Raw genomic sequence first — 15,785 nt, 5'->3', positions numbered from 1 at the left:
TTTTAATAAATAAAAAGAAATGACACAGACTAGGATGGGAAAGCAATCTACTTTCACTATTTAGTTTTTTTAATAATGCTTATGAAATATTTTTCAAGTAAAAAAAGATATTTGATACTGACACTACTACTACTATAGGACATATAGTTTGTTCTTTATACCGTACTCAAAGAATTAAGATTCATATAAATAATATAATTTTAAATATCCAGATTCATTCTAAATAAAAAATAAAGTTTACTCCCCGATTCTATCTTTATATTAAAAATAAACAACAAAAACACTTTGTTCTTTAACTTTTGGGTAGAGCTATACTAATCATATGTGTTATTTTCATGGGTAATGAACTTCAAGTGTTCACTGGTATTACTGCTTAAATCTCTCATCTTTGTCTTCTATAAATAACCGGATAAAATTTGAAGCTCACAAGAAATTTTCTATCATATACATTATAGAGATTTCAATGAATCCCACTATTCTAACAAACAGATATAACATAAAATACATAAGCACAAAGTAGAATGACAATGCTTCTAAAAAAAAAAACATTAGAAAAGGTAATTCAGTTTAATTTATTTTCATCACGTTTTCTTCATGATCCAGAGATTTTTAAATGCAAAGAAAATTAACTTTTCATGATATGTCAGGGACTGGCACTAAAAAAATTTTCAGACTGCAAATGAGTTATACAAATGAAATATCAAATGGAGATCCAGTTATCAAAATGAAAGCACTCAACATATTAAAAGTTCACAATTATTTGTTTAGAGCACATAAAAAAGTCAGCTTGCTAACCAACTGTTTGATTTTAAAGAACTATTGCAGAGATTTGAAGAAAATAGATTAGTTAACACAAAGATTAAAGAGCTTGAAACAAGTATTAAAAAGAAATCTGTGCCTTTATTAGAATGGTGTTAGGCTTTAAATATATGAATTTTGGTAATTCATTTTTTATAAGAAATGACACTACAGAACTGCAATACTGGTCCAACAGTCTTGTCTTTACTTTTCCTTTGAAGCGACAAACAGAATGCGAATAATCAGAAAGCACTAGCAGGCATCAGTTAATCCAAGATACTAGCTTCTTAGTTCCAAAAGCACTTGCAAAGAAAACCACTGGGGCAGCACAGGGGGATGGCAGCAATTCATAACTGGAATCCCACGAGCATGTGTGTACATCAAGTCTCATGAGGCTATTTTTTGAATTTATCCTTTACTTGGTCACTTTTTTGTACTCAAATACTAGTTTTTCTTTGACTTTTTCCTCAAAGTATAAAAAGTATGAAATATAAACAAGCTCTTGCATTGCACACTTAGAAGTGCACAATTCAAGCATTATAGAGCTATCTACATACTGATAAATCCCATCAAATCTTGGATAATTCAATAATATACAAAATATCAGGACACAGAAAGAACTAAAACCCACTTCTTTTTGTTACACATAAGATTCAAATATTCAACCTAAAGAAAAACAATCATTTTGGCGCTCCTCTATATTCGCATGTTGATATATTTATTAAAATATTCCTGTATAATTATGTTTGGTCTTATTATTTCAAGTCAGGTTTAAAACTTCAAAACCAGCCATCCAGACAAAACAAGTAATCAGAAAGATTATTTCTTTCCCACCTCCCTAACCCCAATAACTATGAAGCCAATTTTACGACATGACTCCAAACACTGGATTGTGGCGACAAATGCTAGGTCCAATTTCTTCATAATCCTTTTTGGTGTGGCATACTTGGTAGAACTCAGGCTGAAAATAAAAACAAGAATTTTCATAAAGATCAAAATTCTATCCAATTTTTAATATGCTTTAAAATAGATTTGTTAAGTCTAAAATGTTTATTAGTAGTCCATCCACAGTACTTGAACAAAGCTTAGAAATTCCAGCTTTAATTTAACCATGACTTAAAATCACCTATACGTCTAACTCAGAATTAAAAAGGAGCATTTAACTTATGTCCATCAACCTCCTCCTCAACACCTATTTGTCTTAGATTTTGAAATTTTGAGGAATGGAAAACTGATTCTCAAATGCCAAGACTACTCTACTGAGACTTTCCTAAACTATATATTGAATCAATAATCTACAGAAGCAGCATTAATCTGAAGTACCGACAAATCACTCTCAGTGATGCTACAAAACTTGTACTCAATCTCTTTCCTCACTCAAGGTCTGGTATAGACAGACTATTCAATACTCTCAGTTATCTAGTTTCTCAAAGGGCAAAGCTACAAACTCAACTAGCTATATGGCACAAGTGAAGACAACTAAAATTAAGAAAGAAAATACTTTTATCTCTTATTTTTAAATGGTTTTAAATTCAAGGTTGTATAGTTTTCAATAATTCAGATAAAAGCACCTTAATTTTATTTAATACTCTGTGCACTATGAGATAAAATACCAATATTTTATAGGCTAAAGATGTTAAAATACCTTTTTAAGAGGCTTTAAGATGTTTTGGTTTGGGAAGAGGACTCTCAGAATTCCCTTTACTTAATTTAGACCCGGGTACATCCTATCCAGTAAAACATTACTCTTAACTCAATATTTTTAAATATTTGCACAGAAAAAACAATGACCTTCTCATATCTGCATTACCACAGGGTTCAAATAATTTTCCCTACAGATACATTTAAAAATTCTAAAGGCTCGCTCTAAAAAAATGTCCAGCAAGCAAAGAAAAATATGGACATTAAATTCAAATGACTTGCACTTTTTAAAAATACTATGTGCATACATATCCAATTTTAAAACTTTAAAACATTTTTTAATTTCTCATTTTTCTAAAATTTTTAGGTATTCAAGGATTCTTCTATCTAAAAAATGAAATAAAATAAAATTATAAAAGTAAGCTTCTTCTCATTTACCGTGGAAGCCAGCATCGATCCTCCAAACCAAACGGCATATCGCTGCATGTGGTGTGTAATGACTTGCACATCAATTGGTTTTGGCTAAGAAAAAAAAAAAAAAATTAGATCGATTCAATAGTATATTAAAATAACAGTTTCTTTGGATCATTTGCCTTAAATATAAATGTACACAATCAACTATAATGTTTCACATACTTGAAAATAAATAAAACTATAAAAGATGTGCGAGGCACACTGGGCAGAACAACAGAGTAGAAAAATATTAAGCTCATTTTTTTAAAAGCATAACCACACTGAAGTTGTGGACAGAACTACTCCAAGTACCCTGTGAACAGGATTATGACTATGCCCTCAGGCTGAAGATAAAACTACACAAACATTGAACTCTAGTTAGCAGGCCTACTTCTCACAGTGATATGAACCAACAATTCTGAAGCTCCTATAAAACATAGCCTGGATAGAGCAAAAACATAAATATATTATAGATAACAGAAGCCAGTTTTCTCTCTGTCCGAGAGGGCATTAAAAATATGGAAAGGTAAAAGGCTAGAGTGAACCTCTGGTATTCTGGAACTGGCAGTATCAGCATGAATTCAGCTTTTAATTTACATAGAGTACTAGATATAGATGTTCACACACACACACATACACACACACACACTAGCTCCAACTGCCAAGAAGGCTTAGAAACAGTGACACCCAGTAGCAATGAATATACTTAATGTCCAAAACTTGAATTCCTAATAGCATTTTCCACTAAAATGAACAAGGGTGACTTGGGGAGAAAAGGGCTGATTCCTGGATTGGAGAAGAAAATATAAAGGATGAGCCTGGAATATCTTGCTGTGCAAGAAAAGTAAGAAAGTGCTTGAAAAATACTGGGACCATATCAGAAAAGCTACTTCGAATGGCTCCCAATGGCAAATCTGAGAAAATCTGAACATCAAAAGTAATGACATTAATAATATTAATGTCGATATTAAATCACAATTATATTAATGATATAGCTATGGAATAACATGAGAAATCAGTTTCTATAGATATGAATGAATGAATGAATGAATGAATGAATGAATGAAAAACTCTTCCATAAGTAAAATGAGACTAAAAAACATAAAAGGAATGATGGAATTTGCAAAATACCACTTGGCAATTACCACAGTAATAACTATCTTAGGAAAGAAATAAGGGTGTTAATACTAGTGGTTAAAAGTTTGATGAGTATCAGGATAGTTACAGAGTCTGAAAGTATCTTCCCATATGATTCGCATTACATGTAAAAAATAATAATAATAATCACCTTATAGTAGAAAAACCTGAAAGACACACCTTTAACCAAATTATCTAAATTAACATACGGGACAAATCATATCATCTGTCCAGAGATAAATGCACTGCAAGGACACAACATCACTTCTGTGCATAATCTGAACCTAATCACGAAGAAACATCTGACAACCCCAAAATAAGAACCACTGCAAAACAAATGACCTCTACTCTTTAAAAACATTAATGGTTAAAAAAGACTAAGTAATTATTCTAGATTGAAGTGACATGGTAACTAATTCAAACATGTAATCCTGGACTGTATCCTAGACCAGAAAAAATATGCATTTTTTTCCTTTTGCTATAAAAAGAACAATAATAATAGAACTGATGAAATTTGAATCAGATCTATAACTAGATAACACTGTATTCAAGATGAATTTCCTGATTTTAAAATTGTGATATCCTGTTTTGGGGAAACACACTTTAAACTATTAGAAGTAATAGGCCACCATATATGCAACTCATTCCAAAACAATTCAGAAAAAAATGATTTTTGTATGTATAGGAATATGTATATATTTGTGTGTGTGTGTGTGTGTATGTATACATAAAGAAAATATAAAATACTAATATTTGGGGAATGTAGGTGAACAATATATAGGAATTCCTACTAGGTTTTGCAACGTTTCTGGTAAATATGAAATATGAAATTATTTCAAAAAAAATGTTTTCAAACTTACAAGTCATAAAAAGATGCGGCTTATTATTATTTTTCTTTTTTTGGTCTAAAAAAGCTATTTGATTGCCATTAAAAATTACAGATTAAAAAGAAATAATGCCAGGTTTAGATACAGATATATAAAGATTTATGAAGACCTATAAAATGACTATTGACAAAATAAAGGGGAAAGAGGGAGAATCCTCTATCAAGTTTTTCCAGTATCACTAGATGTCAGTACAGCACTGATCAGCAAAACCCGGAGGGGTTGGGGTGGACGGGGAAGATCCCTCCTTTCTAATTAGAAATGTACCAGAAACTTAGAAATATGTTAAACAATTTTACTTTATTGAAATACTGAAAAACAGCATTTATTTTCTCACTTCAGGTAGCTATAATGAATCCACTGATCTCTTTTCCCTTAGATTGTCAAATAAAAAAATGACAACAATCAACACAACAGCCATCAGGTATGAATGAATCAAAACTGTATCAATATCAATTTTTTGGTCAGATCAGCAAAAAATATTTTTTTTGGGGGGGCCGCAAAATTATAGTAATTAGTTTATGTGTGCCATGAAATGAAAAAGGTTGAAAATCATTGAACTCTTAAACATACTTTTTAACGGAACTTCAAGGGGGTAGGTTTAAAATAATCAAACTTTAGGGGCTGAAAACAGTCAGCTGTCATGTAATTTCTCAAAAGGCAGCAAACTCTACAGTGCTGTATTTTACTGTAAGTAATTTTGACTGATTGTAGTATCCCTCACTCTTGGTAATTTTCCAGTTGAATAACATGTGTTTTATTTAGCAACATATCCTCTCTGTTATGTTTTGTGTCAATGTTCTACATTTAACGAGGATGAAACATAAATCTCTTTCACAGCTACAAGAATATTTTCCAAAAACGTAGACAATATCCTAGAGGAATCAAATGATCAAGAATATAGATATGAATGTTTAATATTAACCATTCTCCATTAGAATATCCAACAGTTCCTCTTATTTTTCTAAATAAAAGCAAAAGTTGGCAGACATTTCCCATCCCCATTATAATAATCAAGGCACCCTCAACCTCCCCAATTATAGAAAAAAACCAACCTTCAATCTACCGCCACTCAATTCCTCACTTAATTTCAGCCTGGCATCCACAGTTCTTTTCAAATCTCTTTGCAAGCGACGTCCGAAGTCCCTGAACATGGTTGACCCTCCAGAGAGGACAATATTCTATATCAGTGGAGAAAAATAAATAAGTAAGCAAGCATGACCTTTATTTTAAAAGAATAAAAAAAACTAAAGATATAAAAAAATGGTAATAAAATCCAATTATATCCTTTGAAGAGAGGTGTTTTAAATGTAATATTCAACAATGGAAAGAAAATAAAGAAGCTTTTAAAAGTATGACCTTGAATAACAATTTAGCTGTAAATACTGACCTTGTAGAGAGGACGTCTAACATCAATAGGACAATTCTGAATTACTTCATCTACAACTTCTGAGATAGGTTGAGTAAAGTCTGGATTAGCAAACTGAAAAGTAAGTAAAGTTGGATATATAATAGAGATTAAATCACTACTGACTTAAATGTCACAATTAAAAATGAAGTTTTAAAAATGTTATTATTTTTAACCACAATGATTTAAACTATCAAATGCCTTTCCATCTCAACTCTACCTTCCTAACCAGTCTGTTTTAAAAAAACAATCTGAAAAGTTATAATACAAATGTACCTACTACCCCAAATAACCTCTACAACCTGAGAACCTGTCAACAGCTTAAGATATTTAATTCTCAAAACCCGGACAGAAAATATTAACAATATGACAGAAAATATGTGCTATTATATTCATTTTAAAAAATGTTACCAATTTGTTAATACAGAACTTGCAAATTCTCTATACTGATCTTTGTTAACCATACTCTTCAGTATTTAACTAAAACAATAATACGCACACATATGAGATAATACTTTCCCTGCCTTTAAGATAGTTTATCTGCTATACCATGAGCAAGTAAAATGCAGGAATAGGGTCATTCATTCCTGTGCTACTGTTAGGTCGGAGGGAGCCCCCAGGATCAGATGCATGCAGATGTGTGACGAGATAATGGACCCTCCCTGGAATTCCTAACAGGTCAGCATGCCAAAACAGATGGCCACACAGATACCAGCTCCTCCCTGGAATCCACAACGACCCCCATACAGATACTGACTCTTTCCTCAATACCTTGCAGCCCGCCCCCCCCCCCCCGCCGCCCCCTGCGGCGGGAACTTCCTCAGCTCATGCCCCCGCCCCTCATTAAACACCTGTATAAAAAGAAACCCCCCTTTCCCTGTTGACACAAATCCACTGGCCCTGCCTTTGGGGTTCGTGGGTCGCCCTGGGACGCAGATTAAACCCTTTTCCTCCTTACTGACTCAACTCTCTTTGTTTCCTACGCCGCTTCCTGAGCCACCTTATAGCTATATCTCTGTGCCCTTCTCACAGTTTTTAATCAAGAATATACAGAAATGAAAAATTTACAGAACATTTAAATCTTCCCATAATCTGGATCCACACACAAAAAAAATCTGATTTAGAAAGAAATTAAGTCTGATTTGAATATATCTTTTGAAAAAGCTCAGGGACTTTAGTGCTGTAGAACCCCAGGTGACAAGTAGAATATGAAGTAAAGCAGCAAGCAATGAATATTTAGTAAATAAATGAAGGAAAAAATAATTCACAGTAAACAAATTAACAAAATTGTTGAAGGTTATTCAATGCTTTAATACTAGAAGGCTCAACCTAGGGTCCCTATTAAGAATATTTTTAGGCCTTTTCTTTCACTTTCAGCAAAAGGATATCTTGCTTCCAAATGCTCCCTGATAAGGTCTTCTTATTACCTCAAGTGGCTATCAGAGGAGGAATATTTTTCCTCTCCTCTGAAAAATTTATAGAGAATACACCCAATGAAACACAACAATCCAAATAGTTTTGTCAAAAATTTATAATTTCCTTAAAAAGAAAAAAAGCAAAGTACTAAACCCATTCCTCCTAAAAATAGTTCTTGTATTTGTGATGAATTTAACAGTTCAAAAATAAATATCCTTACTCTTTCGGACATTTTATCTTCAATTGTTCAAGTTCAGATGCCCATCCCTTCATCTAATCAAAACAAAAAAACAGAGCGAATCCTTCAAATGACAGAGGAACTATGACAGAAATATCTAAAACTACAGAAGAATCTTAAAATTCACTTGGGAAGTGACCCAGTTAATATACATAAAACAGGTCTATTCTCAAAAAAAAAAACAGTGAACACACATCCTATCCTATATAATAAAACCCTAATATGCTAAGTGTCCAGTTGTCCATTCAACCAATCAAAGCATAATCTATAATAATAAAAGGGTAATATGCTAATTAGGCCGGACGTCCTTCCTGACGAAGCCCAGGCCAGAGGGAAGCCAGCCTGGGTCCCAGGTGCCTGAGGGCGGCCCAAGAGAAACAGACTGGGTCCCTGATCCCTGCGGGGAACTGGAGGAGGGAAGCAGCCCGGGTCCTGGGTGCCTGCCAGCAGCCCAAGGAGGGAAGTCTGGGTCCTGGGTGCCAGAGGGAAGCCGGTGCCAGCAGCCAGGGGAAGGAAGGCCAACTCTTGCATAAATTTTCATGCATCGGGCCTCTAGTATGCTAATGATATGCTAAGGCTGCTCAACTGCTTGCTATGATGTGCAGTGACCACCAGGGGGAAGATAGTCGACCGGCCTATCAGTCCCTGTGATGTGCACTAACCACCAGGGGGCAGAGGCTCCGACTGGTAGATTAGTTTGCTGCTGGGGTCTGGCAGATCGGGACTGAGCGAGACTGACCAGACACGCCCTGGAGCCCTCCCACGGCCCCTCCCTGGCCGGCCAACTTTCCATGTCCCTCCCCAGACCCTGATTGTTCACCAGTGGGGCCCCTCGGCCTGGCCTGTGCCTCCTCACAATCCGGACGCCTCGGGGGATGTCAAAGAGCTGGTTTCAGCCCAATCCCACAGGCCCAGGGACCCCACTGGTGCACAACTTCGTGCGCTGGGCCTCTAGTATCTAATATTGTTCTATTAATAGCACCACTAAAGATAACTTTTTAAAAGGCATAATCCCAGGAGGTCCACACTGTGAATTCCCAACTTTCACCTGTCACCAAGGCAACAAGCTGCCTCTATCACACCATTCCCCTAAAATTGTTTCCCCAGAACACCAATAATCTGGATGCAAAAACCCATGAGTGCTTCTCAAGTTTCCTCTATTACTATACTGTATCAATGGGCACTACTATTTAACCTCACTTCTTCAAATTCTCACTTCTTTTAATGTTAACACCACAATCCTTTGGCTCAGCTACTCCATTTCAGCATTCTTCAGTATTCTTTGCAGGCTCCTTACTCTGCCTGTCTATAAAGTGCTGGTGTTGACTAGGGGCCCACTCTTCCCCTTATTCCCACTCCACATCCTCTCCCTGACCATTCTCTTCCTTGTTCCGTGTGTGTTGATAACTTCACATTTATCCTCACTTGAAAAACACTACAGTTCAAAATCCTTAGAACCCAAGTGTTCATTTTGGAATCCTTTAAAGACGCATAATAAAGTCATGTCATGTTTCCACCTCACCTATTCTTCCCTTTCACTTTCACTGTTCCTAATTTGAGTGGATGGCACAATATCTAAGTACGATACAAACCTGGGAATCATCACAGATTCTTCATATTCTTACTCCTCTCACATCTAAGCATCAGTAAGTCACGTTGCTTACTCACCTTCTATTCGTTCTCTCTCACCTTCTTTCTCATTCTCATTGACCTACTGACATTTAACTTTCATCTGAAAAACGGCAATAAACTCGCCTGCTTCCAACACAATTCACACCTCTATTCCAATCTATCCACCCCAGTACAACCAGAGTGACATTTTTAATACTACACATAAATCTGTGTCATTTCCATGCTGAAATTTTCTGCATGACTACAGAATCCAGTAACTCCTTTACATAGCTTATTAGTCCCTCATGAACACCAATCTGGATCTATCTCCTACTACTCCCATCCTTTATACTTTTGTTATCTAGCTCTCTTATATCTCAGGACCTCTACCCAGCTTATTTCCTCTGCCAGAAATATATTCCCCTAGCATACCTGCCTAACAAACATCCACTCATCCTTTCAGTCTTAGTTCAACAGTTATCTCCTCTAAAAAGTTTCTCTGGTTCTCCCAACCAAACTTAGATGCTCTTTGCTTCCATTTCCTCACCTGATGCATGCATCCATTAAAGCAACTATACCTATTTAGGTATTCATCTCTCTTATTCTTCAAGCTCAGTAAGAGCAAGACAAATTAATTTTTGAATATTTAATGCTTCAACTGAGAGCATGACAATTATATCCACTTATTATTTGCTAGAATAAGCAAGAGTAGGCATTTAACTTTAGTAATTCTATTAATAAAGTTGTTTCTTATAAGTTTTAAGAACCTTTCATTATTAAAAGCATGTATTTTTCATTAATTTAATATAGCCTGTATGTCATTAACATTTCAGAGACAGAGACTATTTTTCTAATAATTAAATATTTTGTGTAGTTACTTGTTTTTTTTATAATGGTGATTTTACATATTTTATTTAAATGATCAAAAAGTTTAAGGACTCCCCTCTTTCTATGACCCCACATAAGCCACACATATTAAAGATTTCATTCTTCTAAATATATGAAAATAGTAATTATTTAGCCTGTTCTGACAAAGGCCTTTTAAATATATATATATATATATATACATATATATATATATATAACTATAGCATTTTAGTATAAAAAAAAAAGTTCTTGAGATTAACTCTCTTGAGTAATCTTATAGTTCATTGATATTTTTTGCTGAGTATTATAAAAAAATTCCATCTAAAAAAATTACCTCTGGATGAAAGAAGATTTCAGGTCCCAAGAATCTCTCATAACCAACATCAATGGAAAATTCTTTCTTTGAGATAGCATTGATTCCAGTATACTGTTTAATCCACTTCGATCCATCTGTGTCATACTTGTTAAATTCTTTTACTAAATCTGGGCAGACATAACTATAGCGCTCCTAGAAAAACAAAGAAACAAGCAATTTATTCCTCTTGTTTTAGGAAAAGTACAAAAAGGGGGGAGGGGCATATTTTCAATAAACCAGAAACAAAAACATCTTTAGAAAATAAAATTAGGAAATTAAGCTGAAGAAAATTTTATGTAGTAGAAATAAAGAGTTCACCTCCTGGCTTCATATATGAATAGACTGATTTATAAATGAAAGAATCAAGTTCTACTATTTCAATGTTATTTCATGAAAATATTCAAAAGTGTCTTCCAACATTTTATACTGTTTTAGTAATTAATGGACTCTACATTCTAGAGAAGAGAAAGCATAAAATATACAGAACTAAAGAATTATTAACAATTGATAAATCCACACAAATTAATGTAGATCCTTAGCAGGAACAAAAGTGATTATAGTCTAAGTAAATAAGCAGAAGAAAAAAGGCTGAAAATATAAACTATTCTTTTTTTTTTTTTGTTACTATATTTTTTATTGATTTTTTACAGAGAGGAAGGGAGAGAGATAGAGTTAGAAACATCGATGAGAGAGAAACATCGATCAGCCGCCTCCTGCACATCTCCTACTGGGGATGTGCCCGCAACCCAGGCACATGCCCTTGACCGGAATCGAACCTAGGATCTCTCAGTCCACAGGCTGACGCTCTATCCACTGAGCCAAACCGGTTTCGGCTAAACTATTCTTTTTCACTATATCACCTGCACAACTGAATTGTTGCATATTTGGTTATATGTCCCAGGAAAAAGCTATCATCTAAAATGCAATTCAAAATGTTATGGGTTATAATATTCTATTTGTAATTTATGGATTTCTGACTTCCAACCTCATTATTTCTTTTTAAAGAAAAATACATATTTCATATATTTTTACATATCAATTATTCTACCCAAGATAGATAGAAACATTATTATTGATAATCAAAGGACATAAAGGGAAAGAATATTAGAAAACAAAAGGCAATTTGAATTTGGTTAAGTTATATTAGGTCTTCTTTCTCCAAACCTTGAAAATAGTAATTACATAGTAATGATCTTTCCCCGGCCAGGGTGGCTCAATGGTTGAGCATTGATTTATGAACCAGGAGGTCACAGTTTATTTAATTCCTGGTCAGGGCACATGCCTGGGTTGTGGGCTCGATCTCCAGTAGGGGGTATGCAGCAATCAACGATTCTCTCTCATCATGATGTTTCTCTCTCTCTCCCCCTCATCCCTTCATCTCTGAAATCAATAAAAATGTATTTTAAAAAAAGAAATTATCCTTAAAAAAAAAAAAAGACCTTCAGAATGAGCATCAGTAGTCTCTAGAATAGATTTAATTCAAACTCCAGATTTCCCAAAACTGTTAAAACAGTAGTGTTCATATTGTTTACATATTTAAGAATAATGTCACCAACTGTAGAGTGATGTTTGTCAGCCATTTAGTAATTCCTTTACTATCTATAAAGTAGTAAATATTTTCATTCCTAACCTTTAAAGAGAATCATATAAAGATAGGCAAATTAATGAAGTTATTTTTGCCAGGTTAGATTTCCTTTTATATATTCAAAACATATGTGATAGGCCCACTGAAAATTTGTAGGTATGTTGACAAATGACAAATGTAAAAAATGGTGCTCAGTATTTTGATAGTTTGTATGAAACACCGAAATAATGAAGACATATGTAGCATACAATAGAATACTTACACAGCCTTCACATTTTTCTATTTGCCATAAACACCTGAGCTAACTATGCGAAAATCAATCAATTAAATCAAAATAATTTTGCAACAGAAAACTTTCCGAATAAGGAATTCAATGAAGAAATTGAGATTTGAGGAATATGAAGTGAACGAATTTATTTTACAAAAGGAAATAATCATGAAAATGTATGTTAGTCCTCTCAAATGTTAAGATGTGAGGAAAAAAGAATTGATAATCCCCCAAAATTTCCTTACAAAAGATAGAGAACACACACACACACACACACACACACGTAATTAATAATTTTTAACTGGCTAACACGTGTGTTTTTTAAGTACCGTTCTTAAGAATTTTTCATGTTAGTATTTTAAATTTGATTTTTAATTTCTAACTGAATTACACCTCATCACCCTTTACCTTTACAGCCTTAGCAGTTTCCAAGGATTGCTCTGGAGGGATTCCTACTTCTCGGTCTCTCAGCAATTGCTGAATAAAATACGTTATGTCTCGTCCTGCAATGGGAATGTGCTTAATACAGCTGCCAATCACATAACCTTCAGCCTAGAGGGGGGGAAAAGAGTATCAAATTTACTGTCAATGTTTTCAAAATTCATATAATCTAAATAACTAGCTATTAAAGACCCATAGCTCAGGTTAGTGTAGTCATATCTAAAGTATTCCTTTATCCCAGGATAATTCTTCTAGTCTTTATTTCTCAATTGTATTCCTCATAGTTACTTATCGTAGAATTTTTAATACTATACAGTAACAAGAATGAATGGCCGGCAACTTAATATTCTCTCATTGATAAGAGTTTATAACCAAGACTGAAATAACTCAATAACTTAGAAATAATGATTTTCAGAAGTAGTAATGTTTTAGATAATAGACTTCAGATGAGATGATTTTTAAATCTTCTAAAATTTCAATAAAAAATTTAGATTTCATTGTAGGAAATTTGATCATTAACTCAAAAGCTGGCTATCATTTTTCCCAATGAATTAGGTACCAATTTCACAAGCTTCAGACATAACATGTACCATAATAATGCTAAATAATTAAGTTCTGAAGAATTCATAAATTTATTGATCCAAGTCAAAAGAACAAAAAATAATGTAGCAAAATTAAATTTCATTAACAAATGAAATGTCAGAGATGTCCTCATGTGCCCATGACAATAGAGTAGGGATTGAATTCATCCTTTCATCTTAAAAATAAAACAGGACAAATTATATGAAGTTGGTTTTCAGATATTAGAGAACAGGCAGAGTAGAGCAGTGACCCTAAGAGAAGGGAAAACAAACAAGGTGAGAAACATTCCATCTTGCTGCCCAGGGAGAGTTCTTAGGCAGCAATAATGGGAAGGAGAACCCAGAGTCTGGTGGTCTCATTAAGCTGAGGATACAGAATCTGCAAGTCAGACTACTAGAGTGGGAGAAGCTGCACAGAGAGAGCTCTGGAGATCTGAAGAGAATTATCACCTTAGCTGACTAGTAATCATCGTGTGCATGTGAGAAAAATCAAGGCCAGAGAAAGAACCTCTGGAAAGGAGCAGACAGAAAGAACGATCCCCAACTCATACACAGCTGGGAACAGTTTATATTCCCACTCACCAGAGTTTAAAGACCTCAAACTCAGAGCACGTAGTAGTCTTCAGAAGAATATTGCCCCAACACTGAGGACAGAGTAGGCCTGGAAATGCTTAATAATGTTTTAAAGGAGTCCCTTAAAGGATCAAACTGATTCTTAGTCACTTAACTGTGTCCCAAGAAAATATCTTAAAATATTAAGCAAGAAAGGAACCAGGAAAAGACAACCCCTGATCAGGAAGAAAATAAATCAATAGAGAAAGAAGCAGAAATGTCAAAGATATAGAATTAGTAGACAAGGACATTAAAACAGCTAATATACTCCATCTGATCCTGATCAAGAAGATCAATTTAAACATGAGAAACAGAAGCTATAAAAAGACCCAAACAGAACTTCTAAGAACAAAAACACCTGAACTTAAAAATACAATAAATGTAATTACAGCACATTACACAATGAATAAAAATCATGATCATGAAGACAGAAATAGAAACTCTCCAAAAGGGTACAGAAAAAAAAAGGTTAGAAAAAAATAGAGTATCAGTTAATTATGAGACAACTTTAAACAGTCTAATATACATGTAATGGAGTTTCTAAAGATCAGGAGGTAAAGGAGGAAAAGAAAAGATATATGAAGAAATAATGGACAAAAACTTCTCAGATATCATAAAAACTACAAATCCACAGGTCCAAGCAGCTCAATGAGAAGAAATGAAGAAAACCACATTTAGATACATCACAATCAAATAGCTGAAATCTAGTGAACCTAGAATATGTAAAAAGATAACTTGACAGCAGCCAGACAAGAAACGTTACATTCAAAGGAACAAACCTGAAATTATAGCAGATACTTTCAAAAACAAAGTAAGTCAGAAAACAGTAGAGCCACATCTTTAAAATACTAAAAGGAAGGAAACTACCAACCTAAAATTCTACATTAAGTAAATCTATCTGCCAAAAATGAAGGCAAAATAAAGACCTTTTAAAGTATGTACATAAGTTGAAATAATTCATAGGCAGAGGATCAGGACCATAAGAATATTAAAAACCAACATTCAGACAGAAAGAAATGATGCTAGATGAAAATCTAGACCTTCACAAAGGAATAAAGAGCACTGAAAATGGTGTGTAGGTAAATATAAAAGAATTGTATGTGTTTTTCAAAATCTCTTTTAAAGATGACTATTTATTATAGGCTGACTTGTGACCTGTCCCTCCCAAAATTCTGTTAACATGCTAATCCCCAATACTGTCAAAATGTTCCTGCCTTTGGAGATAGGGTATTTAAAGAGGTAAAATAAAGTTACAATGAAATGATTAGAGTGGGCCCTGATCTGATATGACTACTGTTCTTAAAAGAGGAGGAGACTGGAACACAGACACAGAGAAGACATATGGTCTACAAGAGAGCCCTTGGAAGTCAACACTGCCAACATCTTGACCTCAAACATTTTAGCCTCCATATCTGTGAAAAAATTAATCCTTTAATTGTTTAAGTCACTCAGTTTGTGGTACTTCGTTATGGCTGCCCTAGCAAAACTAA

General features: G+C 34.1%; 1 protein-coding gene across 4 annotated transcripts in view; it reads right to left on the bottom strand.

Moving 5' to 3' along the window:
* Positions 1-553: 553 nt before the first annotated feature.
* Positions 554-15,785, bottom strand: part of ACTR3 (actin related protein 3) — a 64,713-nt gene continuing 49,481 nt past the window's right edge. For all 4 annotated transcript variants that reach the window (XM_036320858.1, XM_036320857.1, XM_036320859.1 and 1 more), the window contains 6 exons: positions 13,070-13,213; positions 10,788-10,961; positions 6,304-6,396; positions 5,969-6,094; positions 2,878-2,961; positions 554-1,759 (listed from right to left, as the gene is read on the bottom strand). In XM_036320858.1, coding sequence (XP_036176751.1) covers positions 1,664-1,759; positions 2,878-2,961; positions 5,969-6,094; positions 6,304-6,396; positions 10,788-10,961; positions 13,070-13,213 — 717 coding nt within the window. In that variant the 3' untranslated portion in view covers positions 554-1,663. The remainder of the gene's footprint in view (positions 1,760-2,877; positions 2,962-5,968; positions 6,095-6,303; positions 6,397-10,787; positions 10,962-13,069; positions 13,214-15,785) is intronic.

The sequence above is a fragment of the Myotis myotis genome, unplaced genomic scaffold (assembly GCF_014108235.1).
Source record: "Myotis myotis isolate mMyoMyo1 unplaced genomic scaffold, mMyoMyo1.p scaffold_m19_p_8, whole genome shotgun sequence".
In the NCBI taxonomy this organism is placed as follows: Eukaryota; Metazoa; Chordata; class Mammalia; order Chiroptera; family Vespertilionidae; genus Myotis; species Myotis myotis.
The sequence above is the reverse complement of the archived record's forward strand: the minus strand, read 5'-3'. Positions and strand labels throughout refer to the sequence as shown.